Source organism: Maylandia zebra, linkage group LG14 (assembly GCF_041146795.1).
Source record: "Maylandia zebra isolate NMK-2024a linkage group LG14, Mzebra_GT3a, whole genome shotgun sequence".
NCBI classification, from domain to species: Eukaryota; Metazoa; Chordata; class Actinopteri; order Cichliformes; family Cichlidae; genus Maylandia; species Maylandia zebra.
Genome location: NC_135180.1, coordinates 27,989,303 through 28,015,890, shown reverse-complemented (window position 1 = coordinate 28,015,890; position 26,588 = coordinate 27,989,303). Strand labels below are relative to the sequence as shown.

Sequence of the window (26,588 nt, the reverse complement as noted above, 5' to 3'; positions counted from 1 at the left end):
GCCAAAGATAAGTTTGGAAGAAACTAGTGTTGGGTTTTTTGTTCTGTTTTTGCACCAACAAGTTGATTCCCAAAGATCTATTAAATGAAAGCTTGTATTGGGTCAAGGTGAGGACAAGAAGTAGGAGACCTACAGCAGATGAGCAGTGTGTGTGTGTGAAAGCCATGTGCTTAAGAAGTTGGAATCCAGCAAAGACCTGATACAGGAGCTGCAGTTGATCCATCTACCGTCGATGCTCACTTCAACCTCATCAGAAATGGTGTGATAGGAGGGGTCTCTGTTACACCTGTTTGAATCTATTAAGCAAGGTAAACTGGGAGAAAAGGCTGAGGTATGCCAAATTCCAGGAGAACTGGATGAAACATCAGTGGCAACAAGTCTTCTATAGTAATTTATCCAAATCATCACTGTATGTATGGAGGAAGTCAGAAAAGGCACAACAGTCAATGTCTACATCAGCTGTAAAACATGGAGTCTAAGTCAGTAGTGTGACTTACTGACATCATTACAGTATCAGATTTTGATCCACCATGCAATACCATCCAGCAGAGGCTTAATTTTTCATGTCAATGATCCCAAACACATTGCAGTAAAAGCATACATAGATTTAAAAAATAAATAAATATTAGTCATGGACTGGCTTCCCCAGAGCATACACCTTGATGCTATTCAAGCAGTGCTGGATCATTTCAACAAAGAACAGGAAAAAAAGCCAGTCAGTATTCAAAGAGCTTTGAATGTCCTTAGAAACCTGAAGCAGATTTCTGAAAACTACTTATAGGAAAGCTTGCCTAACAGAGTTTAGGTTGTGTTGAAGAATAAAGGTTGTCATACCAAATACTCTGTTTCAAAAATCGCCAATGTCCCCTTTTCCTGTGAAATAAAATTTAAAAAAAAAAGGACAACGGGTTGTTCAAGTACTTCAAATTCCAGAACACTAGGAGGCGCTCACAATAAAGAAAGTCCACTTAAGAACTGGAGATGTGGATACACTACCGGGTCATCATCCCATCCTGCTAATAAAAGATGAAAACGCACTCAGGCCATGAACTCGATAGGAGTTAATGTTTTTTGTTGACTTCGGACGTATTTGTGCAAACAAACGGTTTTGTTTTTAATTTTAAGCGTTTTTTCATAAACATGGCTCCAACGATTCAGACACAATCTCAACGAGAAGACGGCCACAGGTACGTTCAACAGTGCCTTTACAAGTTCGCGTACCTGAGTGGTTTCTGCACGTTTTGTGTCAGTTTACGACACGGAATTAAGTGTAATGCAGAAACAAGTGGTCAGCGGGTCCCAGGGTGCTTTTGTGATGTGTGTAGCATTAGTCGGAAGTGTTAGCAAACAAACAATCAAGCTTAACATTCGGCTAATTTACGAGAAGCTTACAGAAATCAGCGTAGGGATTTCCATAAGCTTAGTGTCAGTAGTTTGTGCCGGTCAACAATTTATTATTATTATTATTATTTTTAGCAGCACTAATGTAAAGTTCAGGCAAATCAAAAGCTGACTTTATGTTGGCTACAAGAATGCTAACAACAATGTGGCGGAAAAAAGGCGCCTGAAAGATTAGTTATTAAGTACTAAATAGTGGTTTTAAGTTTGTCATATGTGTAGGGTAGCTTTTGTTCCTTTTAAACATGATAACGCACAAATACCCCTTCCAGTGTTGCCATTGCCAATATTTGTTTTGAATTTTTGGTCGTTCGTTTGTAATCTTGCAAAATACAATAAAACAAATAAAATGAGAGTTAGCTTGTAATTAGTTTAAGCTGTACATTTCAGACCACAGTGAAAAGTATGTATAGACAACATAAGGAATGCCCTATTTTTGCCCAAAAGGAGAGGTTCTCTGTTTTCCAAGTTGAAGACATTTGGATTATTAATATAAAATTAAATTGTGTAGTAAAGGGATTGTGCACTCTTTACTACTAACCAATGGCTGTTTTGTTTTTTGTTTTTTTTTTCTTCCAGCAGGCCATCCTCTCACAGAACCGTCCCAGAGAGGTCAGTAGATTAAAAACATATTTGTATGTACTTAGTTTCTGTCAGGTACAGAAACTGCTTCTGTATGTGAAGATTGCTGGCTTACCATTGGTGTATTCTTTACTTTGGTGCTCTTGACAGGTCTGGAGTTGTCTGCAGAGTGAAATACTGCAACACCTTGCCTGACATACCCTTTGATCCTAAATTCATCACTTATCCATTTGATCAGCACAGGTATTCATTTTTCACTCCACTGAATGGAGTGAATACAAGTATTCACTTCCCATCAAGTAAACATGTTTAAACACACACCCATATATAACCTGTGGTTTTCTTTATTGGCAGGTTTGTACAGTATAAAGCCACTTCTCTTGAGAAGCAGCACAAGCATGAACTCCTGACTGAACCAGACCTTGGGGTCACCATTGATCTTATCAACCCAGACACATACCGCATAGACCCCAACAGTAAGTCTCCATCAAGGTTGATCCTGTTCTTAATTTACATTGTGAATTATTTAAATGTCTGCACAGACTAAGTTAATCTTTCACATTTTCAGTTCTGTTGGATCCCGCTGATGAAAAACTGTTGGAGGAGGACATCCAGGCTCCATCCAGTTCAAAGAGGTATGACTACTAAATAGGCTGGTTTGTGTTATGCATTCAGCAATATTTTTTTATTTTGAGCAATTTTCCCCTTCCCTATAAGGTCGCAGCAGCATGCCAAAGTTGTCCCATGGATGAGGAAGACGGAATACATTTCCACAGAGTTTAACCGATACGGTGTTTCCAATGAGAAAGTGGAAGTCAAGTAAGTTGGATCGCTGAACTCCACCTTTACATTTCACACATCAGAATCAGAATACTTTATTGATCCCTGGGGGAAATTATTTTTTTTGTTACAGTGCTCCATTATAAACCAACATTAACAAGACCCACACATGTACAGATGCATGTTCTAGGTGTTCATGTAATCGAGACGTTTTTGTTTTTGCGTTTAGGATTGGAGTGTCTGTCAAACAGCAGTTTACAGAAGAAGAGATCTACAAGGACCGAGACAGTCAGATTTCTGCGATTGAGAAGACGTTTGAGGATGCACAGAAATCTGTGAGTGAGCATATTAATAGGCTGCTTGATTATGGCTAAAATAATAATCACGATTATTTTTACTGAAATTGAGATCTCAATTATTTGACGATATTTATTTAACAATGTACTGAATATTGGCTTTAAAGATTGTCAAAAAATAATATAAAATAGTGTGCAAATACTGATAACAGTGCAAATTTTGCAATACAAAAAATAACTGAAAAGTGTTGATTATCACTGAGCAGTGGTCTTTGGCGAGGAAAAACATTACCACGTTTGTTATCTCCTTATATCTCTGGGAGCTGGTGGGATATTTAGTCGCGTTGTACAGGGTATTGTGAATGCAGGTCTGTGAGGATGAAGCAGGTGTTGTCGAGAGTTTTTCTCTGTGCTCCTTCATTGTTTGATCGTATGTCACTTTGTGAGCGGTCTTCAAATGATTGAATAAATTTGTAGTGTTGCTCTGTGGTGCAGCTACGACACCGTAGCAAAGCTGACACACTACGCGAACCCATAATGTTTCCACACCACTGAAGTCGTTTTACCTCTCTTTTCAACCAACGGCATTCTTTCTTCAGCAGCCATTATCCTCTCCTCTCCAAATAACTTCTGCTTACCTTTTCGAGCTTTCCGAGCGTCCCTCGGGTCCTCTTGTTGTGACGGGTGTTCGAAACCCAGAGAGGTGCGCTTGATTTGCCACACAGAGCAACGCGAGAGTAAAGCACGAGGGAGGTGCTAATAATCGGCTCAGTCATTTTTAATGATCATTGAAAGCCCAGATCGTAATTTAGATTAAAATTCGATTAATTGAGCAGCCCTAGCTCAAATCCTTCTCTCCTTACACCAACAAAATGATATAATATGTAAAAGTAATGAGTTCAATTTAAACCTTGTATTGGATGTGCGACTCTTGTTCCGGCAATTTAAAAATAAATAAATAAATAGTTCTGTTTGTCAACTGATTTCTTTTATTTTGATACGTGTTTGTGTTGGTAAGCTACAAACTAGCTAAAATGGAGTTGTTCTTGATCTCCAGATTACACAGCATTACAGCAAACCCAGAGTTACTCCTGTGGAGGTACTACCTGTGTTCCCTGACTTTAAGGTGAGCTAAGTCCTTAACTGAATTTATTTGTATTAACCCATGGAACCTTAATGATTGAAACATGCATGCAACAACAACAAAAGAAATCCACTTTTGTTGCGCTGGTAGTTAAAAATAATAAATACATTTTCTCTTTGCCCCAGATGTGGATCAATCCATGTGCTCAAGTCATATTTGACTCCGATCCTGCACCTAAAGACATGTCTGGACCAGCAGCTGTGGAAATGATGTCTCAGGCCATGATCAGGTATGATCAGATGTGTTTTCTCTGTTCTCCTCTTCAACCGCTTTTATTTTTGTTTTTGTTGTTGTTTTGTTTTTTTTGTTTTTGTTAAATGTCACTTGTTGTTTGTGAAATATAGAGGTATGATGGATGAAGAAGGAAATCAGTTTGTGGCCTACTTCCTGCCCAATGAGGAAACGCTCCGAAAGCGCAAGAGAGACTTTGAAGAGGGGATTGATTACATGCCTGAGGATCTGTAAGTAAAATAATGCATCACAAACATGTATCTGTGGAATTTACTGCATTAAATAAACATTAATTGGGTGTTATTTATTTTACTTTATTTTATTTTTTTTGAGTGTGTTTGGTGAAAGTGTACTGTACACAAGTATAATGGAATTTTGTATGGTATGTTTCAGCTATGATTACAAGATAGCAAGGGAATACAACTGGAACGTTAAGAACAAAGCCAGCAAAGGCTATGAAGAGAACTACTTCTTTATCTTCAGAGATGGAGACGGTGTTTACTACAATGAGCTGGAGACAAGGTGACACCTTAGAAATGATTTGTATATGTTGACACTTGGATGGAAAATATTTTTAACTACTTCAACATTGTACATGTTGGTTTGTTGCACAAGTTTTGGTATTGGTGGTATTGATGTTGTTGCACAAACCGTCATGACAAATAACTGGCTGGCCAAGACCTTTTACAACTGTTATTCTGGCCTGTAGGGTGCGCTTGAGCAAGAGAAGAGCCAAGGCTGGAGCACAGTCTACAACAAACGCTGTGCTGGTGTGTAAGCACAGAGACATGAATGAGAAGGAGCTTGAAGCTCAGGTGAGTGCATTTCATTGTTTTTCAGAGCTTTCAATCAAGAGTTTAGCTTTCCATCCTATAGTTTGCTGATGAAGCTAGAAACGTATGTTGTTGTTACTGAAAATTTTTTTTTGTTTGTTTGTTTTGTTTTTCTTGGAAGGAGGTTGGGATTGATACAATGTCTTTAAAGACAAAGAAAACTATTTAGAAGTTTAGAACTGTATGATTGATCTAATAGAAGTAGTTCTGCTGCAACACATTTGATAAACAAAGTAGTTGCTATACAAAAGAAGTGCCGGTATGGGAGGTGTCTTTTATTGCGTTAAGCAAAAAAACCAAAAACTAACAGGGTCAATGATGGTTTGCATTATTATATATATTTAGCCCCCTGCTTCCAGCGTTTTCCACGTCACTCGACAGACTACACTAGATTACAAATTCTTTCTAGGAATGGCCGTATACTTTGATTTTTGTCATTCCTCTGTTACTGTGTATTTATAACTGACTGCCTTCACTGTGATTTTTCAGGAGGCACGTAAAGCTCAGTTGGAGAACCATGAGCCAGAAGATGAGGAAGAAGATATGGACAAAGAGACTCAAGATTCTGGTTAGTTGTTGACATATAATTTTTACTGACTTTTCTACCCTCTACCCAGAATTGTCTGGGGAAGGACTCTGATGATTTGATTTGATTGTTTTTGTCGAATTAAGCAACAAACTTTGTTTTAGAAATACGTGACAGTCTGGGCGGTGAGCTACCAGAGCATTTTCTGTAATTTTACACATTTATGATGTATGGAAACTGTCATGTGCTGTTGAAATTGCACGTCTTTAGCTTATATCTAGGTAACTGGAACGATTCTTATATAGTGCTTTTTTTTTTTTTTTTCTTTTTTTTTTTTTTTTTTTAAACCTGAGCACTTATTGCACTTTATTATCTAAATCTAATTAATATTTTGGGGATTAAATCTGTAGTGAAATGTCTTTAAAGTGCAGTCTCATTTGTCCGTATGTGCCCTCAATGTAAAATGAGTTTGAGCGATTGTCAGTAACTATGCTAAATCAACGAACTGCTATTTTCTCCAGGTGATGAGAAGAAGGGCAGTGGCAGCGAGGCAGAAAACTCTGGCAGTGAATCTGAGAGAGACGATGAAGAACAGGAACAAAGGGGAGAAGATGAGGACGAGGATGAAGACAGAGGGAAGAGGAGGCGGAAGGCAAGCGGCAGTGGTAGCGAGAGCGGCGAGGAGAGGACCAGAGAAATGCGAGATGAGGAAGAGATCTTTGGCAGTGATGACGACAGCGACGACAATGAGCCAAAGAATTCAGCCAGGAGCAGCGGGGAGGAGGGCAGCGACAGTGAGGATGAAGGAGGGAACAGAAGAGGCAGCCGGAGTCGCAGCGCCTCTCCTGCAGGCAGCGACCGCAGCAGCGACCATTCAGAGACTCGGGCTCAGAGTGGGAGTGGAAGTGACAGAGGCTCCGATTCCAGTGACGCCAGCGACAGTGAATAAGACCAGTGAGCCGGTGACCTGTCTTATCTATATATTGAGCTCCAAACATTGGCGCTCTTACACTGTCATTGAGTATAATATTGGCCTGATGTGGGGCTGAAATTTCTTGCTGATTACAAATTGTTTATGAAATGCTGGTAACCTTTCACCTGGATACAACTCTGTTTAATCCAGTTTTTATTTGTAGATTTAACTCTAGTTGCTATTTGTACACCATTCCTCTATGTTGTTTGCCAGATGGTCATTAAAGGATCATGTTTAAAAAAAAAAAGAAAAAAAAGAAAAAATGAAAGAAGTTTTCCACTCTTGAAATGCCTTTGGAGTGGGAATAGTGTAAAGCATGTGGGCTCTCAAAGCAGGTAATAAATTGTAGACGACATTTTGTAAAACAAACCTCTGACCAGAGTTTGTTCTTTTTCTGCGTCTTTTTCTGATTTGGGAACCTCTTCAGTATTTTCATGAATTTAACCTGTGCTGTAATTAGTACAGCTGATCTTATAGTATTGTATTTGTTCATCTGAAAAAAAACAACAACCCTAAAATGACTGATTTAAATGCAGAACTGACAAAGCTGTTTGGGTTAAAATGTTTATTAGCAATTCCATACACACCAGATGGACATTAAACTGACAGCCTCGTAAAGGAACCTTTGGAGATGCAGAAGATGTACATTCAGCGAAAAAATGACAGGTGGCTCTTCAGCCATTCTTCTGTCAAGTCATCGGGGTTTCTTGTTTCAAACACCTTAGAGAGTAAAGCAAAGAAATTATAAAATGAGCAATAGCTCATACACAGGAGAATTAACATGTAAGAAAAGGCATGTTTATAAGAAAACATTACATTAAAATATGAATAACCTGCTAAATAAATTGGCAGTAAACATAAAAGTATGTCTGTCAACTGCATAACTAAAAACAACTGAGTAGATTTCAGAGAAAAGTAAATCTGAGACTTTCAATTAAAATCTACAAATTTACAGATTTTCAATTTCTCTGAATAAAAAGTAGAAATATTATACATTGTTACATTAAATACTAGTGTATTTACTCAACATACCACTGTATATTATAAACTCATAATTTTGTGATAATTACCTTTGTGAGCTCTGCAGTTTGGACCAGTCGATTCTTGCTTCCTGCATACATCATCTGCTGCTCTGGCTTGCACCCTATTAAAATGAAAGTGACATTTTTTGGGGGGTAATTTTAATACTCGCCCAAACATATCTTTAGAATTCTAATTCAACCTTCATCACCATAAAAACATTTAAAAGTGTATTTTAGATTAGTCTACTTTGCCATTGTTGCTACAATGCTTTAAGAATCTAGATTACTGTAACTGCTTACCCACAGGACTGGAGAATATGAAACACAGCGGGTAAGACACTCTGCCATCATCATGGACATATTTGTAGCTGTAGACAATGAATGTACGTTTCTGTCAAGGAACTTTTCTGTGTATATAACCATATCAGTAGAATCTGCACAGGAGCAAGCAGAAAGGAGTCTGAAGAGGTGTAGGTATGAATTGGAGAGAAGAGGAATGAAAGTCAGTAAAAGCAAGACAGAATACATATGTGTGAATAAGAAGGAGACATGTAAAGGTGATGCTGGAAAAGTAGTGGCAGCAAAGGTGGATGAGTTTAAATACCTGGGGTCAACCAATCCAGTGCACAAGAGAGGTGAAGAAGAGTGCAGCCAGGGTAGAGTGGGTGCGAAAAAGTATCGGGGATGATTTATAAGGGTTTACAAGATGGCAATGAGACCTCTTATGATGTACGGTTTGGAGACCATGACACTGGCAAAAAGACAGGTGGCAAAGCTGAATATGTTAATATTCTTTAATTTGATTGACAGGATTAGAGATGAAGACATCAGAGGGACAGCTCAGGTTGAGACAAAATTATAGCGGCAACCCTGAGACTGGACGTGTGCAGAAGGGATATGGAGCAATCAGGCAGGAGGAAAAGAGGACCGCAGAGGAGATTCATGGCTGTTGTGAAAAAGGACATGCAGAGGGTTGGTGTGACAGAAGAGGATAATAGGATAGAATGAGATGGAGGCAGATGATCAACTCCGGTGACCCAGAAGGGGAGCAGCCAACAGAAGATCACTTGATTTTGCAAAAAGACAAATTTTTTTTTAATTAATAATTTTGCTTTTCATGATATGATGTAAGGATATCTGGGCTGCCGCTCTGGAAGTTCATTTCTTAAGTCATCCATTGAGATGTCCTAGAAGACAAGACAGAGTGCGAGAGACTTTTTAAATCAAAACAAACAGAGTAAATAAAGAGAGAAAGAAAAAAATTGACTTACGTCATATTCCTCCTCAAGAATAACGAGCTGTTTCGCCATGTCTATTTTCACTAAGAAATTTCAAAGAGAAATCTTTTGTGCTTTGATTTTATTTTATATTAGTTGGTCTGCAGCTATTCATATGCGATGAAAATGTTTGATAATGGTTTTACAAATGTGAAGTACGTGTGTAAGGAACGGATAAACGTTACTTACTTAGTATGGCAGCATTGCTGGTCTCTTTTCGAAATCGAAACTTTTTCAGTTTATCTTTCAGACTTTCATCCACTTCACACACAACTAAAGAGCTTGACTGTAAAAACAGGCCATGAAAACATTAGTTAAATTGTGTCACTCTATTAAATGCTCAATATCTCCAGATAATACTGTGATAAATAGTTAAGTGGGCTGGTCTACAGACCAAAAATAGAAACAAAAAAACGGGGTGAAGGACATCTACTAGATCTGTAAAGGGCTCTATCCACCTTGCATGGGTATATTAAACATCCATGACACTCTTTGACATTTTGAGGGCAGGAAATGTGTTGCAGCAATATGCAAGATTGTAGTTTCCTGTTTTATAGAGCAAGGGGGATGGTCGCAATGGTTAAGTAGAACAAATATCTTTATGCGCACAGACAAATACGTAGTATTACGGTTCATCGAATGCAGTGAACTTCAATTGAAAAGCTAAGTCTTTCAAGAAATTGCATCAGTTTCACCTACCATTCTCAAAGGATCCTTCTCTGCTTTTAAGTCCTGAGGGTAACACCGCCTTGCTTAAACTGTTTGCGATAGACTGACAGTTACTTTCAAACTGTTAAAGATGGCAGGGGAGGGCAGACACAATGCTAGATCGCCTCTCAGTCATGCTTCCTCCTTTCAGCAGGAAAACATGACAGCAGTGGTGAAGCGGAGCAACGTATCTCAGTCTTTTATTGCATAGGGGATAAATTATGGAAAACATTTACACACTAAACTCACACATTTTACCGTAGCAGAAGAAGCTGGAGTTGAAATTGAATAATTTTAGGCCATTTAAACCTGAAGATGATCAGGTTAATCATTTTGTGTTGTCTTTTACTGTCACTTAGTATCTGCGACTTTCACTTCCCTTTATAATGTGAACGTGAATATCAAAGTGAAACTTGCAGATGTAGAAGACGTCTTCATATCCTTAAACAATAGCAAAACAGAATGTTGTTTAGGAGTTGAAGTATTTTATTTATACAATTTAAGTCATAATAATAAAAAATAAGAAAGCTATTATGTTTAAGCAGCCAAAAGTGTGGGAAGAATAATTTATTTAAAAAAAATTCTTACTGTTTTACATTCCGGTTACATTATGGAAGGGCAACCTATAAATCACAAGTGACAGCACATTGTAATATTAGAGTTGATACTGGATTTTTTGGTCAATATTGGAATTTGTAAGGCACTGGTCACTTACACATGCTCTGTGTTGCCTTATAGGGCCTTTTCCCACCACGCCTGAAACTAAAAGGCTTAAGTCAGATCTCACACTCTGCACGACTGCCGTGCATTCAAGAATCTGCAGCCTGAAAGAAATCAGTTTCCTTTCTTTATGAATAAATTACATTACACTTACACAGCAACCTACCCCGGTGCCCAGGAATATTGTCAAATTAGAAGTGTAAATTAATTGTGTATCTGATAGGAAAGAAATTTATTGCCATGCTGCTCTCTACTGGTGGAAATTGTAGGTATGTTGCACCTCTGGCCAAACACACTTTGCTGTTTCCTAGACCATTTTGTTTTAAATAAAAATAATTAGGTGCAGTGACCCTTTTTATCTGTACTGATAAGTACCAATTGTGTTCTTCATGATTCAAAATTGGTATTAATAAAATAATGGAAAGGAAGTAATGAATAATAAATGCCAATGAAATTGTAACAGCAAAGGAACGTTAACAATAAGCAAGACAACTGATAGACAATACCCAGACAGTAAAAGCTACCATATGCAGTTTAATTTAGTAGATAAAATCTTTTAGTCTTGTGTTTTAAAAAGTGAATTTTTAAAAAGATGCTACAGAGTCTGCAAGTGGCAAAAGCCACCTTTAGATGTAGTCACTACTTTGAAAGGGCAGAAGGGTCACATCCTAGGATGTAAGTGTATGAACTGAGCAATATGGTCAACGTTTCCGCTATTTAACTAGGGCCAGCATTAATTTAACAGTGGTTAGTAACATTTGAAATCAATTCTAAAATATACAGGAAGCCCATGGAGAGATGCCATGATTATGGTGATGTGATAAAGTCTACTAAAACCATTGAAAAGGCTTTCTGCTATGTTCTAAACTAGCTGAAGGTGGAAGAGTGACTTTTCATTTATATCAAAGAGAATAAATTGCAGTATTAGGATGCACGTGTGGAGGACTTCTTTCACGTCTGAGTATGAGGATACTGGTTTTATTCTGGGGGTGCTTTTTTATTTCAAGGAAGAAAGACTGGAGAACTGAACAACCCAAACCTGAATAAACTGGAACTCCTGTATCTCTTTATATTTGTAAAAAAAAAAAAAAAAAAGAGCCAAGAGAACTCTTATTGCTATTCATGCCGTTTGGGGGACTGAACAATAACAATTTTTATTCTGATCTATAAGGTGGAAGAAAATGCAGCGTCTTCTAATATTCAGCATCAATATCACAGCAATAGCTAGGTCTCTGGCCCACTGTGTCTATGGTGACCAACAAACTTCTTTCTAAAAGATAAGAATGCAACAATCAACTGCAGAATCCTTGATAAGACCCTTAGTTTTACTTTATACACCCTTTCCTTCCAAATGCAGTCCAAATTTATTCATAAAGCACATTTAAAAACAACAAAGTTGACAAACATGCTGTACATGAAACAAAGGGTTACACAAAAAAATAAGAGATACCATATGCACCATATACACGCACACACTGAAAGAATTGCCAAAAAAGAAAAGATCGCATACACTTTCATTAATATGAAGATGATAGGTCATTATATTTATTCATGTAGGCCGAAGACCCAATTAGTTAAACTACAGGCATGTCTTAAAAACATAAAGACCGGATGTCCCATAATCATCTTCTCCTAAATACCAACTATATTCTAACAGAGCAATTATAACAGAGCACTTCACCTTTTTCAGACTGTAGGCTTTCTTGTGGTTCCTAGGGTATCTAAAAGTAGAATGTGGCACAGAGCCTTTAGTTAGAAAGCCCCTCTATTGCAGGATCAGCTACCAACTTGGATTTAGGAGACATACACCCTCTCTAGTTTTAAGATTAAACTCAGAACTTTCCTTTGTGATAAAGCTCATAAATTAGTTGGGGCGGGTACAATTGAACTTGAACCATGCCGTTTACTGCTGCAGGACTTCCTGTGATACACTGTGGTGTGTTGAGCACTTCTTCTTCACCCACCACTTTTCCCTCATTACGTGTTTATATATTACTGCAGCATGTCATTCAAATGTTGTCTTCTCTCTACCTTAGTCTATGTTCTGTCCTATCTCCTTATGCTCTGGTTTGCTTTTCTCTTCTCTTTCTTCTTTTCTCTTTCCCCTCACCTCCCAACCACTTGTGGCAGATAGCTGTTCCTCCCTGAGCCTGATTCGGTTAGTTTCTACCAGTTAAAAGGGAGTGTTTCTTTCCCTCCCATGCAAAATGCTTGCTCATAGGGGTTTGTATGATTGTTGGGTTTTTCCCAGAATAGTGAAGGGGGTTTTCTACCTTGTAATATAAGGTGTTCTAAGGCCTATATTATTCTAATTTGGTACTATATAAATAAAGCTTAATTGAACTGAAAACATTTTTTAAGATGATCTAAAGGATCATCATCTAAAGATCTGTCGAACCTCGTGAAACTCTGACATGTCTTAAAGACCTCAAAGTCTTCTCTGTGGACTGCTAAAAAGATAGTCACTGGTTAAACTGAGGAGGAAAAATAAAAGCTAAAAGCTTGTGGAAAAAACTTTAAATAAAAAAAAACAACTTATAAATATGTAAGAACAGAAGGATGAAAGTTTGCTTTCTTTAAAAACGGTTCAATGACAGCACATAAAAAAATAGAATGGAAAATGATTCTGATAAAGAGATGAAAGAAAGTTTTACATTGTTGTGAGGCATCAGTGAAATGACACTGGACAGATGTGATAATGGAGTCTATATCTACTGTATTTTATATTCAGGTTAAGTTGCTGTTTCTTGTCTATTGCACATTTTTAACTGTATAGCACCTGCCATTTATATCTTACACAGTACTGTCCATACACTCAGGATGGTGGGTCAATTCAAGCATGATCATATGTTATCTTTGAATATTACATTTATAGTTTAGTTTAATTTTGCCAGAATATTGCCTACTTTTTGGCATTTTTGTATTTTGTATTTCGACTGTTCTCTATGTCGAAGCACAATGTGTGGTCTTTTTTGCACTATGTATATGTGCACACTGTGGAACCTGAGCTTCACAATTTTGTCTCTTTGCATACAGGTGATATAACAATAAAATTCACATTGGCTTCATCTGTATAAGTACAGTGAGAGAAGATGACAGAATAGCATACACTACTCAGCTACGACATTAGAAACAGTGGCAAGTGAAAGAATACCATTAGTCATTTTGTTAATAATGCAGTGTTCTGCTGGGAATCATTTGGTATTGACATTTATGTTGATGAGAAAACTGATTTCAGCAACCACACACATAAGTGCAATACAGGAGCTTAGAAAGGCTCATCGAACAAGCACGTTAGGTTAATTTAATGGTTCTTAAAATCTGGTGGTGGCCACACTGGTGGGACATAGAGCCACAGCAAGTGGGATTTGGACGACCAGAAGCTAAATATAGAATAAAACTACGTTGAATTAATAAAAACACAAGTTTTTTCTTCTGTCTTTAATAACTGGTACAAATGTGGGGAGTGGGCTGTGTGGGCGAGTGTGGTGTGAGGTTGTCTGTCTCTGTGATCAACTAGAGACCTGTTCAGGACGCTATGGGATAAGCAACATTTCCCTCGCAGAGAAAACGTAAGAAAATGTATATATCTATCAGATATATCAGATAGATAATCCACCTCAGCCAGGGTCTTCTTCATATTTATAAGATTGTGGGCGGACATTAATATTGCGTGCGTCGTGTAGACGTATGACGTTGTGCCCACGTCTTACGTCAACTTAAAATCGAAGTAGATTTCTCCAGGCGTACACTCCTTATTTCTGTATTGTAACTAACATTTTTGTACATAAATTCTTTAACATAGTATGCTTAAAGCCACAGAGGCTCACCACTGTACAGGAACCTCCTTAAGGAGTACTACGCATGGGACCGAAAGCTACGCTTCTCAGCTAAGCTAACGTTGCTGCATCTTTTAGCAAAACTTGCTAGCTAAGAAGCTAACGCTACCGTCGAGCTAGCAATGCATTACTACTAGCCTAGCCCGCTAACCAGTGACAACTGACAAAGGTAAACAACAAATCTTTTGAGTCTCTTCAGTTTAAATCGTCACTTGAGTAACTTAATCTTGCTGTCTGGCTAAAACCTCGGGCCGATCAGAATAGCGTTTTAACATTCTCGTTTTTACCGCTAAGACTGAAGTACGAGGCGGAGAAAAGGGGCAGCAACAGCGTCAACGAAAAACAATACAAATCTCGATCCCTCATCACAGACTAGGCCAACCGAGCTAACTCAGCTAACCGCTATTTAATGCTTAGCTGCCGGGTGTAATATTCGTCTGTTTTAGTCTAAGAAACCCTCGCAGCAAGGTGAGAACCGGAGCTTTCAGCCGAGCACCCAGCTTTGTTCATAAAATCAACATTATAGCTCATACTGTTACAGGTGATAGCGTTTGCAGTGCTGGGAGTTAGCAGTTTTGACATGTAACCGAAGTTACCCTTGCTCGTTAGTGATTACATGTCTGCGATTCATTTTCTCTGTAAGAGAAAGCAGTATTAGTTTCTGTTAAAAAGAGGTATTATTCACTTATGTTCTTTGAATAGCGGACTTTTTTTGCTCTACGTTTTACTGACCCAGTGTCTTATTGATAACTGTGTTGACACACCTTTTGTGAATGGCTCGCCTGTATAATGATGCTGTGACTTAAGAAGCATAGACCTGGGAGAGGTCTTTATAATGCCTATAATATAGCAGTAGTCTGTTTTATTTGCACTTTGTGCCATAATCTCTGATTAATGATCATGATATAAGATTAGACCCTCATTGTCAGTTATTATTTCCTCTCCCTGAGGTTGATGATCCATTGGCATGATCTAACAGAGTCATTACTGTTACCTTGTTTGCAAGGTTGAGGCAATAGATTGCTCAACTGCCTTATTCTAACATAAGCTACTTCTGGCTGCTCCCTTGCAGTGATGTTACATTTAAGAAGTTTTTCCTTGTATGCGATTTTAGAATTAATGTGACAGTTCACCGAATGTCTAGTTTAAGTATGCAATGTGGTTTGCTTTCTGTGTTTGTTTTGTAATAGGGTGCAGATGATCCAGAACACGCCGGAATGAAAAAAATATTTTCCTGTTTGTGTGATTAGCCACTACAGTTGACACTCACTTTCAGCCTAAAGACATCCTGTGAAAAATCCACGCCACATCCCTCGCTGAAGTTTCTCCTGCATCTGAACCATGTGAGGGTCCCTCGGTCCAGTCTGAGGGGAATCCCAAGACTGTTGAAAATACAACCCCGCTGTGCGGGGCTGGACTCAACCCATCTGTGTCTGAGCGAGCAGCCTTTCCTGTAGCCCGCTCCCTGTTGGCACATTCTTTTTCTCCTTACCAAGGAGACGCGCCATGATGTTCCGAGACCAGGTAGGTATCCTCACAGATTGGTTCAAAGGCTGGAATGAGTGTGAACAGACAGTGGCGCTGCTGTCCCTCCTGAAAAGGGCATCCCGCACCCAGGCTCGCTTTCTACACATCTGCCTTGAACACTGGCTGGCAGACTGCACTGACATCCACATCCTTGAAGCTGAGGCCAACAATGCAGGTAGCTGAGAGCTTAAGTGTTATTTATTATTAATTACTTTATCATTACAGCCATATTAATTGTTTTTCTAAAATGAAAGACAGCATATATTAAATAATAAAATGTTAATCACATGTAAAAATCTATTTGTCGTTAGCAATTGTCAGCCAATGGCACCAGGAACCAAAAGAGAAGGTGGTCTCCTTGCTGTTGTCCCATCTGCCTCTGCTGCAACCACGTAATAGTGAGGCCAAATGTGAGTACATGAAGCTGCTGCAGAAGGTTTTGAGTCACACTATTGAGAGTAGCCTGTTTGTGGAAGAAAGCAGGCAGCTGCTATCTTATGCCCTCATCCACCCTGCCACCACACTGGATGACCGCACATCTCTCGCCATGTGGCTGAACCACCTGGAGGAGCACCTTTCCAGTGGGTATACACCACGTGCTCCATCCAGCCCCTACCACCCACGCCAAGGCTCAGATGAGTGGCCCAGTTCTGCAGAGTCTCTGGACCCCGGCCTTGTTTGGCACGACAAGTCTCCTTCATCCAGCACACCTTCAGCAGGCCAGAACGGACACATGTCATTCCCAGGCGGGATGTCCTCACCTATTAACAGCAATAATACAGGTAATATTTGTCATTCAACTCTCATTTTTCATCTTTTGGGAAAACATAAGAAGTGGTTTAGTAAAAGCATGAGTTATCAGTCATAAGCATATCGACTGTTTTACAAACAGTTTTTTTTTTGTTGTTGCTCATATCTGAAATGTTTCCCTTTCCAGGCCTTTGTGGGCAGATGCAGCCCAGCCCTCAGAAGAAGTCCATGTCCATTATTTCTTCCAGTTCCCAGGCTTGTGGGTCTGAGTGGGTTAGCCAGGATGACGCAGTGGGCCGGCAGAACTTTATTCCGACAGATCACGCACCCCTTTCGCCCCAGAGCAGCGTAGCTTCTTCAGGCAGTGAGCAGACAGAAGAACAAGGCTCTGTTCGCAACACCTTCCAGGAGGATGGTAGTGGCATGAAAGGTCAGAGTTCTTTACCTAACCAGTCCAAGAGCACTCCAAGCTCTGGTAAAAGCCATGCACAGCCAACAGCTGGGGTGATTTTAAGCCAAAATATAATGTGACTGTTTTTGTAACTTTTTCCCCCCCTTTTTGTTCTAGATGTTCCTGCATGGTTGAAGAGTCTCCGCCTTCATAAATATGCATCACTTTTCTCCCAGATGACCTATGAGGAGATGATGATTCTCACAGAGCAGCACCTGGAGTCACAGGTTTTTAAGCCTCCTTTTTGCATACGCTGGCGCCAGGCTTTGATTATTCTACACTCCTTATCAATTGTGAACATTATTGTCCTCAAACCTGATGATACATCAGCTCTCAATGAGGCATGAAATTAAACAACGCACCCTACAGTTATATCGACCCAGTCGCACATACAAATGGTGCGATTTTGCCTCTGCCCCTTGGCTTTAATGAAACAGATGGTGATTAGGTCTGTTATTTAGTAACTGTATAAATTGCCCAGTGTTCCCTCAAGAAATGACTTTCCTGCTTCTTATGCCATCTTGCTATTTTCTCTCTCTCCTTTTTAGAACGTCACTAAAGGAGCACGACATAAGATTGCCTTGAGTATCCAAAAACTGCGAGAGAGGCAGAGTGTGCTCAAGTCTTTAGAAAAGGTAATTCAAATCGGATAATATTTTTCTCAAGCTTAAAAAAAAAAATAGCAGTGGTACTTTGTCTTGATGAATTTTCAATTGCACTGATCAAAATTGCACTTGAGTATGTACTTGGTGACAGTCATGTGATTTAGCTCCATTGGGAAATTCCCAGTCTGCTTGTTGGCATAGAAACATGGAGGAGGGCTGGTAGGAATTCAGTGTCTTCCTGTAAGACATTTCAGTGGAGCAAACGTTTGCTTGGCTACAGTCTCAATCTGGATTTCCAAGTTGGAAATCAATCTTTCCGCTCACAACAGCACCCGTAAAACTTAAGCTATCATATGACAATGATGTCGTCATCTCTTGTCAGGATATTTTGGAAGGGGGAAACCTACGCAATGCCCTCCAGGAGCTGCAACAGATCATCATCACACCTATTAAGGCCTACAGTCCACCCACTGCAGCACAGACTGCTTCAGACACCACCACCTCACCTTCAGATTCTACAAAAACAGGAACGGATAAAGAGCCGGCCCCAGAGGGCTTCCAATCCAACAATCCACCTCCCTGTGATGGAGATTCCTCAGGTGCACCCATCTCAGATGGTGACATTGCTGGACAGTTCACTCGTGTTATGGGTAAAGGTAAGAATACAGTAGAGGTTTTACGGAGTAGATGAAGGTTGCTAATTAGATTGGTGGCCAAGTCCTTATTGGAATCTCTCTTACAACTTTCTTATAAAAGCTATGAATTTAGATTTCATACCCAGGTCAGGATATTGTATAAAACAAAAATACTTAGAATAATCCATTTTCACCAACCCCCATTAACAGAGATCAGCAGGTATCACTCATACTGAAGGGTACTGTGGCTTTTTCCCCCCCTCAGTTTGCACCCAGTTGCTGGTGTCAAGGCCAGATGAAGAAAATATCAGCTGTTACCTTCAGCTAATTGAGAAGTGTCTGATACATGAGGTAAGAAACTGAAGATGAAGCTTTTTCTCTGTTTGCTCATATGTGTGGATGCAGTTGTAAATGGAACTTGTGACAACCTTAAAACACAAATATAATGCCTTTAAAAAGATCTTTTTAAAAAAGCTTGCCTGTTTCTTTCTTGAACTGAAAAATAAATACAGATTCCAAATGCATTTCCAGAAATCCTGCTAATACTTTGTTCATTATTTCACTCCTTTTTGCTGTCTTGTTTTGACAGGCTTTCACAGAAACTCACAAGAAAAGGCTGGTCTCCTGGAAGCAGCAGGTCCTCAAACTGCTCCGCCTGTTCCCTCGGAAAGCTATGCTGGACATGCCTGGGTACCGTCAGAAAGGGTGAGAGTGCTGGCCTTCTTTTACCTTTGATCTTCCTCTTTAGCAGAAGAGCTGTCACATCAGTTTATTGTGATTCTGGATTCGTCTCTGTTATCTGTTAGCTTGATTTTCTTTCCCTTCTTTTTAGTTTCCTCTTTTCCTAATTGAAATTGCTGCTGTCATTTCTTAAGAAATGGCTGTAATAGTTCAACAATCCTTATAATTTCTAAGGCATGTTTCTCTGGTGTTTGTTTTGCTACTCCAGCTGGACCTATGGGTCCAACTCCCTCCCCACAGCAGGTTCTGTAAGTGGAGGTGTAGGGCGGCGCGGCCAAAGGCAGTTCCAGATGACCCCTCGTGGACTTCCAGCTGGACGCATGTGTCTCCCAGCTGGTATTGGGGGAGCTTCTCCACGGCACACTCTCACTAGTCCTGCGCTGACAGGACAGGGTAGACAAGTCAGTATTTTAAATGTTATAATTAAATTATGACATCAAGTTGTAACATGCATTACTAATTTTAACTTCTATACAGATAGCCTACGAAAAAATCAAATATTAAAAGATTTAATGACTTAAAACCAGTTGTTCTCAAACTGTAAACCCCGCTGGTGACAAATGGTGAGCTAAGTGGTGTAGAAATGACCCAGAAAAAAATAGTTGAACAAAGTTCAATTAATATGAACTCTGTGTAGGGTAAATTTGAATAGTTTTGTGAGAAGGTATTGGTCAGTATGAAGCACGTTAAAACAGTCATAATACATCTTTGTTCTGAAAGCAAAAAAACTGCCCCCAAAAAGAGGTTTAATCAGTACAGATTTGACAGTAAAACTGGTTTCATAGTTTTATATAATTTGAGTGTTTTTATTTGAGAACCTAGCTGAAGGTTTAAGAAACTTTGCCAGTTTTCCTGGATAAGTGATGTTTGTGTAAGGAGAACTTGTGTTTTCCAATATATAGAGCCTGTGGTTTGCCAACCCTGGAGGCAGTAACAGCATGCCAAGTCAGAGTCGCAGCTCTGTACAGCGGACCCACTCGCTCCCTGTCCACACTTCCCCACAAACCATGCTCATGTTCCAGCAGCAAGGTATATATATATATATATATGCACTAACCCACAAACTGTCATAGTGCTTGTTTAATGTACCACATTCTGTGCCAACATGTAAACACAACCTTCTTGACATCTTGGGATTCCTGTTTACACTTTATAACACCTAGTTTTACCTACATGTTCTGAAAGTATTTTTTTTTAATGCCTAACTGGAAATGGCTATTGGAATATTTGAAAGCTCTGGATCTCAGTCTGAGTTTTGCAAGTAGAACAAGCTACACAACCTCTGTGAAAAAAAAAAAAAAGCAAAAAAAAAAAAAGCTATGAATTGGTCAGATGCCAGAATGGAGAGTGTCTCTCCCTCTGTGCCAAGGACAAACTAACAAGACGGCTTAGCAGCATGTTGCAGAAAACAATCTGTCGCCTTGTATAGTATACATAACCTTTGGTTGCCTTGTTTTGTGTGCCAGATGCCAGACGTGAGCATTGCAAATTTACCTGTAATGGATCTGTCGTGTTTTAGCAGAGTCAGCTTCGGATATTTCCATAAAGGAGTGTGTGAAAGCCAGAAATGTATAGTTCCACAGACATGAACTCAGTATGGTTATAGTTTCAGTGTCTACACTACACAAGAAACAAAAACCTGAAAAATACAGCATTTCTAATTGACTGAGTCCAAATCTGAATCTGCTTTAAGATTGTGTTGCATTTTTTAAACGATCGATTGAATAAATGTTGGAAATATTTAATTGCAAACTAAAGCTTGGTCCTGCACAACAGACCATGTTTCCTAATTTACTGCACTTCAGGCAGCTTACTGCTTATGAACAGAAGCGTTCCTGAACTGCTGACCTTGTTATGTTTGTGATTCAATGCTTAAATCTGTATTTTCAATATAGTGGCATCTACAGTGATCTGCCTCTGACTTTCCTCTTATAGCATGTTGTTTTTGTTGCACGCTCTTCCTACACTTCATTTAGTGTAACAACATGCCTGCATCCATACATCATACACCTTATTTTTCATTTCTAGCTTTAGCATAGAAATTTCAACAACAAATTTCCCTAACAAATTTCCCACGTGTGGGACTAATAAAGGTTATCTTATCTTATAACCAGTCAAAGCAAAATAAGGTGTTAAAACATATATGCAAGTAAAAAGGGTGTGTGACAGCAGCCAGAATTATACAGCATGATGTAGGACTCTCAGATATAAACCTTTTTATTATTTTGGAAGTTTTGTTCCTCAGTACAGAGACAAAACAAAACTATTGTAGCATAATATGTTCTTTGAGTATCCCAGAGGATTCCTTATAAAGCTGTCTAGACATCACTGTCAGCCAAACACCTAAATGCCTTTGTGGAAGTTCAACTTTCAAGCTCCGTTTTACTTCTGCTTCTCAGACCAGTGTTGTACTATCGATCATGTCTTTATTCTCTTGAAACCGATTGAAATTTACATCAGAACTTACATCAGAATACATCTAAAGCTTTGCAGTCACAGTCTGCTTTTTTAAGTAAGTGAAATGCTAACTGATGTAAGAAAGAAAAGAGGATTGCAAAGGCAGACCTATATCTCACTCTTGAGTTAAACCCCCCCCCAACTGTTTGTAAGTATAAATTACATTTCATTAAACACTTTTAAAAATACAGTAAAATGATGTTAAACCTTAGACTTTTACACCATTTATACAAATTCTTGTGCCAGTTACCTCCATTTTTCGTAATGTTCATAGTCGTTTCAACCGAATTAAACACTATCTGTAGATATGCCTTATGTTGTTTGTTTAGAAAACAGAACTACTCCCTTTATTAGTGTTACTCACTTCAATTTTAGATTACAGCACCAAGGTGAGCTGAGCATAAGCAACCTTGTGATGATGATTCTTTTGCACACTGTGTTTTTGCACATTGTGTTTCAATAATGTAATCTAAATGTGAGTCAGGCAGATTAATCTGCGTTAATGCAGATTTTATATATAAATGTTTTTTTTGTTTGTTTGTTTTCTAAATTTAGTGTAGTGACAGTATGTCATTTCCTAACATTCCTGTGGACTAATAGTTTTATTCATTTCCTCAGAATGCCAAGTTCCAGGTGCTGACCTGGAGATCAACCCTACGCTGGAATCACTGTGCCTCAGTATGACAGAGCATGCCTTAGGGGGTAAGTGTCAGCAACTTTAAATGGGACACTGGTTGGCAAACGTGTACACAGCTTTCAGTTAGAGCAGAAGAGCAGGGGTGGACAGCCCACGATCCCCTTAACTGTCACTCCTGCAAGCTTTAAAAAACAAAATAAAACAAAAAAGATGTAATCCTGTAATCCTTCTTAATCTGCAGCTTTTTTTCTTTTATTGTTTGGTAGGAAGAGCTTAAATAGATCTTTTGATATTGAAGGTTGCTGACCCAAGAACTAGTCAAATGGGAGAAAAAGAGCCCTTTAAACAAAAGACAGTGTAAAAAATGGATATACCCAGAGAAGTTTTTACTATTGTTTTTTCAGCCACAAGCTACCTTACATGCTTCACAGGGTCAAATTTTACTTTATCCGCTAATGCTAGCAGGCTTGATTAGAATGTTGCATCTATAAACTGTATGGGTGCATCTCATTTGAGGTAATTAGTGCCAAGTAAGACTAATAAAAACTAGAATTTCACTCACCAAAACTGAAATAAAAGAAGCCATAACATTAGTCAGATAATCCACTGAAAAGGCTCCAACAGCATAGACACAATGAACAGTAGTGGATGAGGCCTAGCAGACTTGATCAGCTCCAGCTGCCTGTGGCAGGACACCTGTCTGTCAGAGTGGCCACACCCCTGACTCAGTTATTCAAGTGGATGAGTTACAAAAGAATTCACCCCATTTAGAGTGGGATCAAAGCCAGATTGTTTTATGGTTATTAATTCTGTTTGACATTTTAACACGGGGGGGTCTGTGCAGTGCTCTATTTGGAAGAGAAACTCGAGTAGCAATTAGAGGAACTGCACTGCCACTTCTATGTTGGCTTAATTTTTAAGCTCTGGAGGTTGCACCTGTGTTTCAACATCAGTAGCTCTGTATAATTGTCCAGTATTGTGGTTGTAAATAATTTATGAGATGCATGACTTTTGGAAAATTTTATATTTTCATTCCTTTAACTGATGCGGCTAAAGTTATGTTCTGTTTTGGCTTTGTATATCTTAAAACAAGGATGCATAAAGGGCCTGAGGGCCAGAAGCAGCATAAATCTTAATAGAAATCTGCAGATTGTCTGTATACTGGATAGTATGTGTTAAATCAGTGATACTGCAAGACAGAAGCCAATTTAAATTTCATAGGATTTAGTGTTTTTAATTTTCTTAATGTTACTAATATATGTATCTAACAGTAAGTTTAGCAGCAGGACAGTGACATGCCCCTTCAGCGATGCCATGCTTATCACATTGTGATTATAAATGTAATGTACCTTAACGTGTCTCTGTTCTACCCCTCAGATGGAACAGACCGGACTTCAACAATATGAAAAGAAGAAAGGAAAAATACACTTCATTTGAGGCCTATTCAGTTCCTCATCACCCAGCACAAAGATAAACGTATGCTTCAGAAAACCAGGCAAAGCAGTCACTACAAAATGACAAAAAAACTGTGTATATGTTCTCTAATATTTTTGTACGTTATTATATACAACTAAGTTTATTAAAAATGGAATACAGATGATTATTATATTGCAGGACAGAGAAAAAAAAGGTTAACTGTGCAAACTGCTCCATGTCACCTGCAGGACTGTGGCATGATCTGCAGAGGCTCAGTTTGCCGTTGTGAGAGAAAAACAGTAGATTGGTGCTTTCATAAAGGGGTTCCGCCCTATGAGTTACTCTTCTTTTCCTTCTGCCTTGGAATAAGGCTTTCTATCCAAAACACACTGACAGCAACAGCCTCTGCACCATATAATGTGTAGATTCTGAAGATTTCCAGCCAGAGTTAAGGCACTTTTAATAAATGAACTTTGATATTAGGCACTAAATGGTATTTGGCTCAATTACACACTTACTGAGGTTCCCCTTGTAGTCAGGTGCTGATATACAGACACCAGTATGCTTTCTAGCCACCGTAATCATTCTTTAACCTGTGATAGCTGGGGCTTTTGTTGGTTGAAACTTGGTCAGCTTTCCTTGGTTCTTTTTGTCGTCTCTAACGAGCATGTTTTTGTGTCAAAGGAAGGAGAGAGATGACCAAAAGGCTTGAAGAACAGCTTGTAATTCAACCACAGGTTTATCCTTTCTCTTGGTTGTTTTTCCCCTGAACATGTAGTCAAAATAGAAGTGACTCTCCTCCTCTAAACTTCTACCAAGCCAAAGAGAAGGGTTGTGTGACTGTCAATTTGAGAAAGACATTTATAGTGAAATGGTATACTATTTTTTAAAAAAGAACAGCGGTTTAAAGAATTTATACCAGCTGCAATTTGTCTCTGTTATTTTATGCCCTACTACATAAATGATGATGAATCTCATTTTGTGCCGAGGAATCCCCAGAGGGGTGAGTAAGGGCTGTGAGGTTTGTACTGTGTGAGAGCTGATTTGATATTGAATTGATAAAAGCAAGGAGCGCAGAGTGTTTTCAATTTACAGTCTAATGCCAGGCGAGAAAACTAAATGAAACCCATCTCAACCCTCTGGCCCCCTTATAATTGGCTTTGGAAAATGAAGCTTGATCTCATAATAAATGCTATGGAGCACAGCGCCTCACCCTCGCAGTGCCCTCTTCCTCAAATGGCCAATGTGATGATTTGATGAATCATACTTTTCAAGGTGCTTGACGATGTCCATCTTTTTTCTGTTTGTGTCTCAATGTGTTTCAGTCTCAGAACCCTAACATTATCATGTGGTATCAGTGTTGAATCAAAAACTGTCTTATACAGCCTCTGTCTGTGAATGTGGCAGAGCCGGAGGTGCATGTATGTGTAATATGGTCTTAACTTTTGGATCACTTTTGGTTGCAACATAAGACAGGGATAACCATTCAAATTATTATTTCATCAAAAATAGGAGGTCTGTCTAGTAAAGATGGTTATTTACAGATATCTTTTTTTCAATTGTATTTTTTACTCTCCCTTGATATTGATAACTTATGCTTATTTTCTATAATCGCATGTTTTGCCACACTAATACCGCACTGTTGTAGATAGAGGGCATGGTGGTTGATGGTGCCCAGTGTCACCGGAGAACAGAAATCTTGCAACTAATGTTGTATGTTTATATCGCCTAAATGTCACTGTTTACATCTCTCTGGGATGATGCCAGATTCATGTTCTGTGATGTCATGCATAATCCATTGTCTCACAATCTAACACATTAAAGAACTGAAGCCTTCTCACACCTGAGCAGGCTGGGTAGATCCCAAAAGCAAGTCTTCTACCCCCCAATCCATGGACTCCATATGAGTTGCAGTAGTGGGTTTTTTGTTTGTTTGTTTGTTTGTTTGTTTGTTTGTTTGTTTGTTTTCAAAGGTATAACTATATGAGGCACTTAACGGCTCTTTTTTTGTTTTTGTTTGTTTTTTTGTTTTTTGGTCATGTGGTGGTGAGAAAGAATTGTTTCTCAAACCTTGTGATTAAACTGTTTAGCTGTCATGTTCTCATAAACTGTTTATGTGGTGCCTGAAATTCTCGCTCCAGCATCCTCAGCTTTTGTTTTAATAATGGTCATGAGAAGCATTCTAGTCATAGATTTCTTCAGAGCAGGCTCTTGGGATTATCTGACTTGTTAAAAGCATCACACTCATGCCCGCAAAGGACTTTAGTGAGTTAGCAATGGTGGCTTTAAGACTTCTTTCTTTTATTTTTAACTCTTCACTATCCTGTATACCAACTATGTTGTTGCAGATGGCTCAGATTATCCTTCTCATGGCCTCTGTTGCTTTGGACAGCCTACTTGTTACTTCAAATAGACACAGAGGTACAGTGCGGCAGATTTCTACAAGAGTGTGTGTGCGTGTGTGTTTATAAAGATGATGCAGCAGGGGGGTGACAATGCTTTTCTGAGCCACATAATCATGATGTGATTATGAGTAAACTGAACACTAATAACTGGCCAAGGAATATGTTTACTCCATGTTTACATTCCAAGATGCGTGATATTAGTTGAGAAGTGCATGTATTAGTTTCAGGCTGGTGTATTTTAACATGCCACGCACCCACTACGGAGGTACAGAGCCTGTGTCGCATGGAGACGTCTACCAAGTGGTCCTGAGACCATGTTCATGTCCCAGCATGGCTTTATTATTGAATTAATGTAGCCCACCAGCTGCATATATCTATCTTGTACCAGTTATATTTAATTCTAAAACTCTCCCCCAACTTTTTCTAATGTTTTATGAACCTTTTTGCATCACATGCTTACACTCTACTTTTTTACTGTCACTCATATGTGAATGGTCTGAAATGCAACATCCGTCGGATCATTGACAGTCCAAATAAAGAGGTTCAGTTCTTTTGCAAATTAACTTGTGGTCTGTGTTTGTGTCTGGTTTTTTTTATTTATTTATTTTTTATATGAGGCTTCGGGAAACTCGTGA

The 26,588-nt window shown here is 38.9% G+C and overlaps 3 protein-coding genes and 1 long non-coding RNA gene across 5 annotated transcripts; 2 read left to right on the top strand and 2 right to left on the bottom strand.

Moving 5' to 3' along the window:
• The first annotated feature begins 976 nt into the window (after positions 1 to 976).
• Positions 977 to 7,132, top strand: paf1 (PAF1 homolog, Paf1/RNA polymerase II complex component). Of its 2 annotated transcripts, none has more exons than XM_004558155.5 (14): positions 977 to 1,187; positions 1,981 to 2,010; positions 2,131 to 2,223; positions 2,335 to 2,456; positions 2,549 to 2,615; positions 2,698 to 2,799; positions 2,990 to 3,095; positions 4,114 to 4,182; positions 4,326 to 4,429; positions 4,545 to 4,661; positions 4,825 to 4,953; positions 5,141 to 5,246; positions 5,754 to 5,832; positions 6,312 to 7,132. In XM_004558155.5, exons 1-14 carry the CDS (start codon positions 1,141 to 1,143, stop codon positions 6,737 to 6,739), a joined length of 1,599 nt encoding a protein of 532 aa, XP_004558212.1. In that variant the 5' UTR covers positions 977 to 1,140; the 3' UTR covers positions 6,740 to 7,132. The 2 variants fall into 2 exon arrangements, with proteins under 2 accessions (XP_004558212.1, XP_023008692.1); XM_023152924.2 differs by having other exon boundaries at positions 1,978 to 2,010.
• Positions 7,133 to 7,313: 181 nt separating this feature from the next.
• On the bottom strand, positions 7,314 to 9,898 carry gmfg (glia maturation factor, gamma). The gene is made up of 7 exons (XM_004558154.4): positions 9,762 to 9,898; positions 9,252 to 9,348; positions 9,057 to 9,106; positions 8,923 to 8,972; positions 8,086 to 8,168; positions 7,834 to 7,907; positions 7,314 to 7,483 (listed from the first exon to the last, which is right to left on the bottom strand). The coding sequence occupies exons 1-7, from the start codon at positions 9,762 to 9,764 to the stop codon at positions 7,412 to 7,414; spliced, it is 429 nt and encodes a 142-aa protein (XP_004558211.1). The 5' UTR covers positions 9,765 to 9,898; the 3' UTR covers positions 7,314 to 7,411.
• Positions 9,899 to 14,182: 4,284 nt separating this feature from the next.
• Positions 14,183 to 26,512, top strand: samd4b (sterile alpha motif domain containing 4B). Its single transcript, XM_004558153.5, has 13 exons — positions 14,183 to 14,498; positions 15,520 to 16,031; positions 16,168 to 16,638; positions 16,794 to 17,036; positions 17,175 to 17,284; positions 17,606 to 17,692; positions 18,045 to 18,318; positions 18,563 to 18,648; positions 18,887 to 19,002; positions 19,247 to 19,439; positions 19,941 to 20,067; positions 22,114 to 22,197; positions 23,510 to 26,512. Exons 2-13 carry the CDS (start codon positions 15,836 to 15,838, stop codon positions 23,536 to 23,538), a joined length of 2,016 nt encoding a protein of 671 aa, XP_004558210.1. The 5' UTR covers positions 14,183 to 14,498; positions 15,520 to 15,835; the 3' UTR covers positions 23,539 to 26,512.
• On the bottom strand, positions 16,485 to 22,855 carry LOC143412480 (uncharacterized). The gene is made up of 3 exons (XR_013092977.1): positions 22,695 to 22,855; positions 18,905 to 19,418; positions 16,485 to 16,617 (listed from the first exon to the last, which is right to left on the bottom strand). It is a non-coding gene; the product is annotated as an uncharacterized LOC143412480 (long non-coding RNA).
• Positions 26,513 to 26,588: the final 76 nt, after the last annotated feature.

Coding starts and splice junctions, on each gene's coding strand:
- samd4b (XM_004558153.5), top strand. CDS start 15,836: ATGATGTTCCGAGACCAGGTAGGTATCCTCACAGATTGGTTCAAAGGC. Junction 16,639..16,793: donor TATTAACAGCAATAATACAG/GTAATATTTGTC, acceptor TTCCCTTTCCAG/GCCTTTGTGGGCAGATGCAG. Junction 19,003..19,246: donor CCTGGGTACCGTCAGAAAGG/GTGAGAGTGCTG, acceptor TTGCTACTCCAG/CTGGACCTATGGGTCCAACT.
- paf1 (XM_023152924.2), top strand. CDS start 1,141: ATGGCTCCAACGATTCAGACACAATCTCAACGAGAAGACGGCCACAG. Junction 1,188..1,977: donor CAACGAGAAGACGGCCACAG/GTACGTTCAACA, acceptor TTTTTCTTCCAG/CAGGCCATCCTCTCACAGAA. Junction 5,833..6,311: donor CAAAGAGACTCAAGATTCTG/GTTAGTTGTTGA, acceptor TATTTTCTCCAG/GTGATGAGAAGAAGGGCAGT.
- gmfg (XM_004558154.4), bottom strand. Junction 9,107..9,251: donor CAGCAATGCTGCCATACTAA/GTAAGTAACGTT, acceptor GAAATTTCTTAG/TGAAAATAGACATGGCGAAA. Junction 7,484..7,833: donor AAACTGCAGAGCTCACAAAG/GTAATTATCACA, acceptor TTACTCTCTAAG/GTGTTTGAAACAAGAAACCC.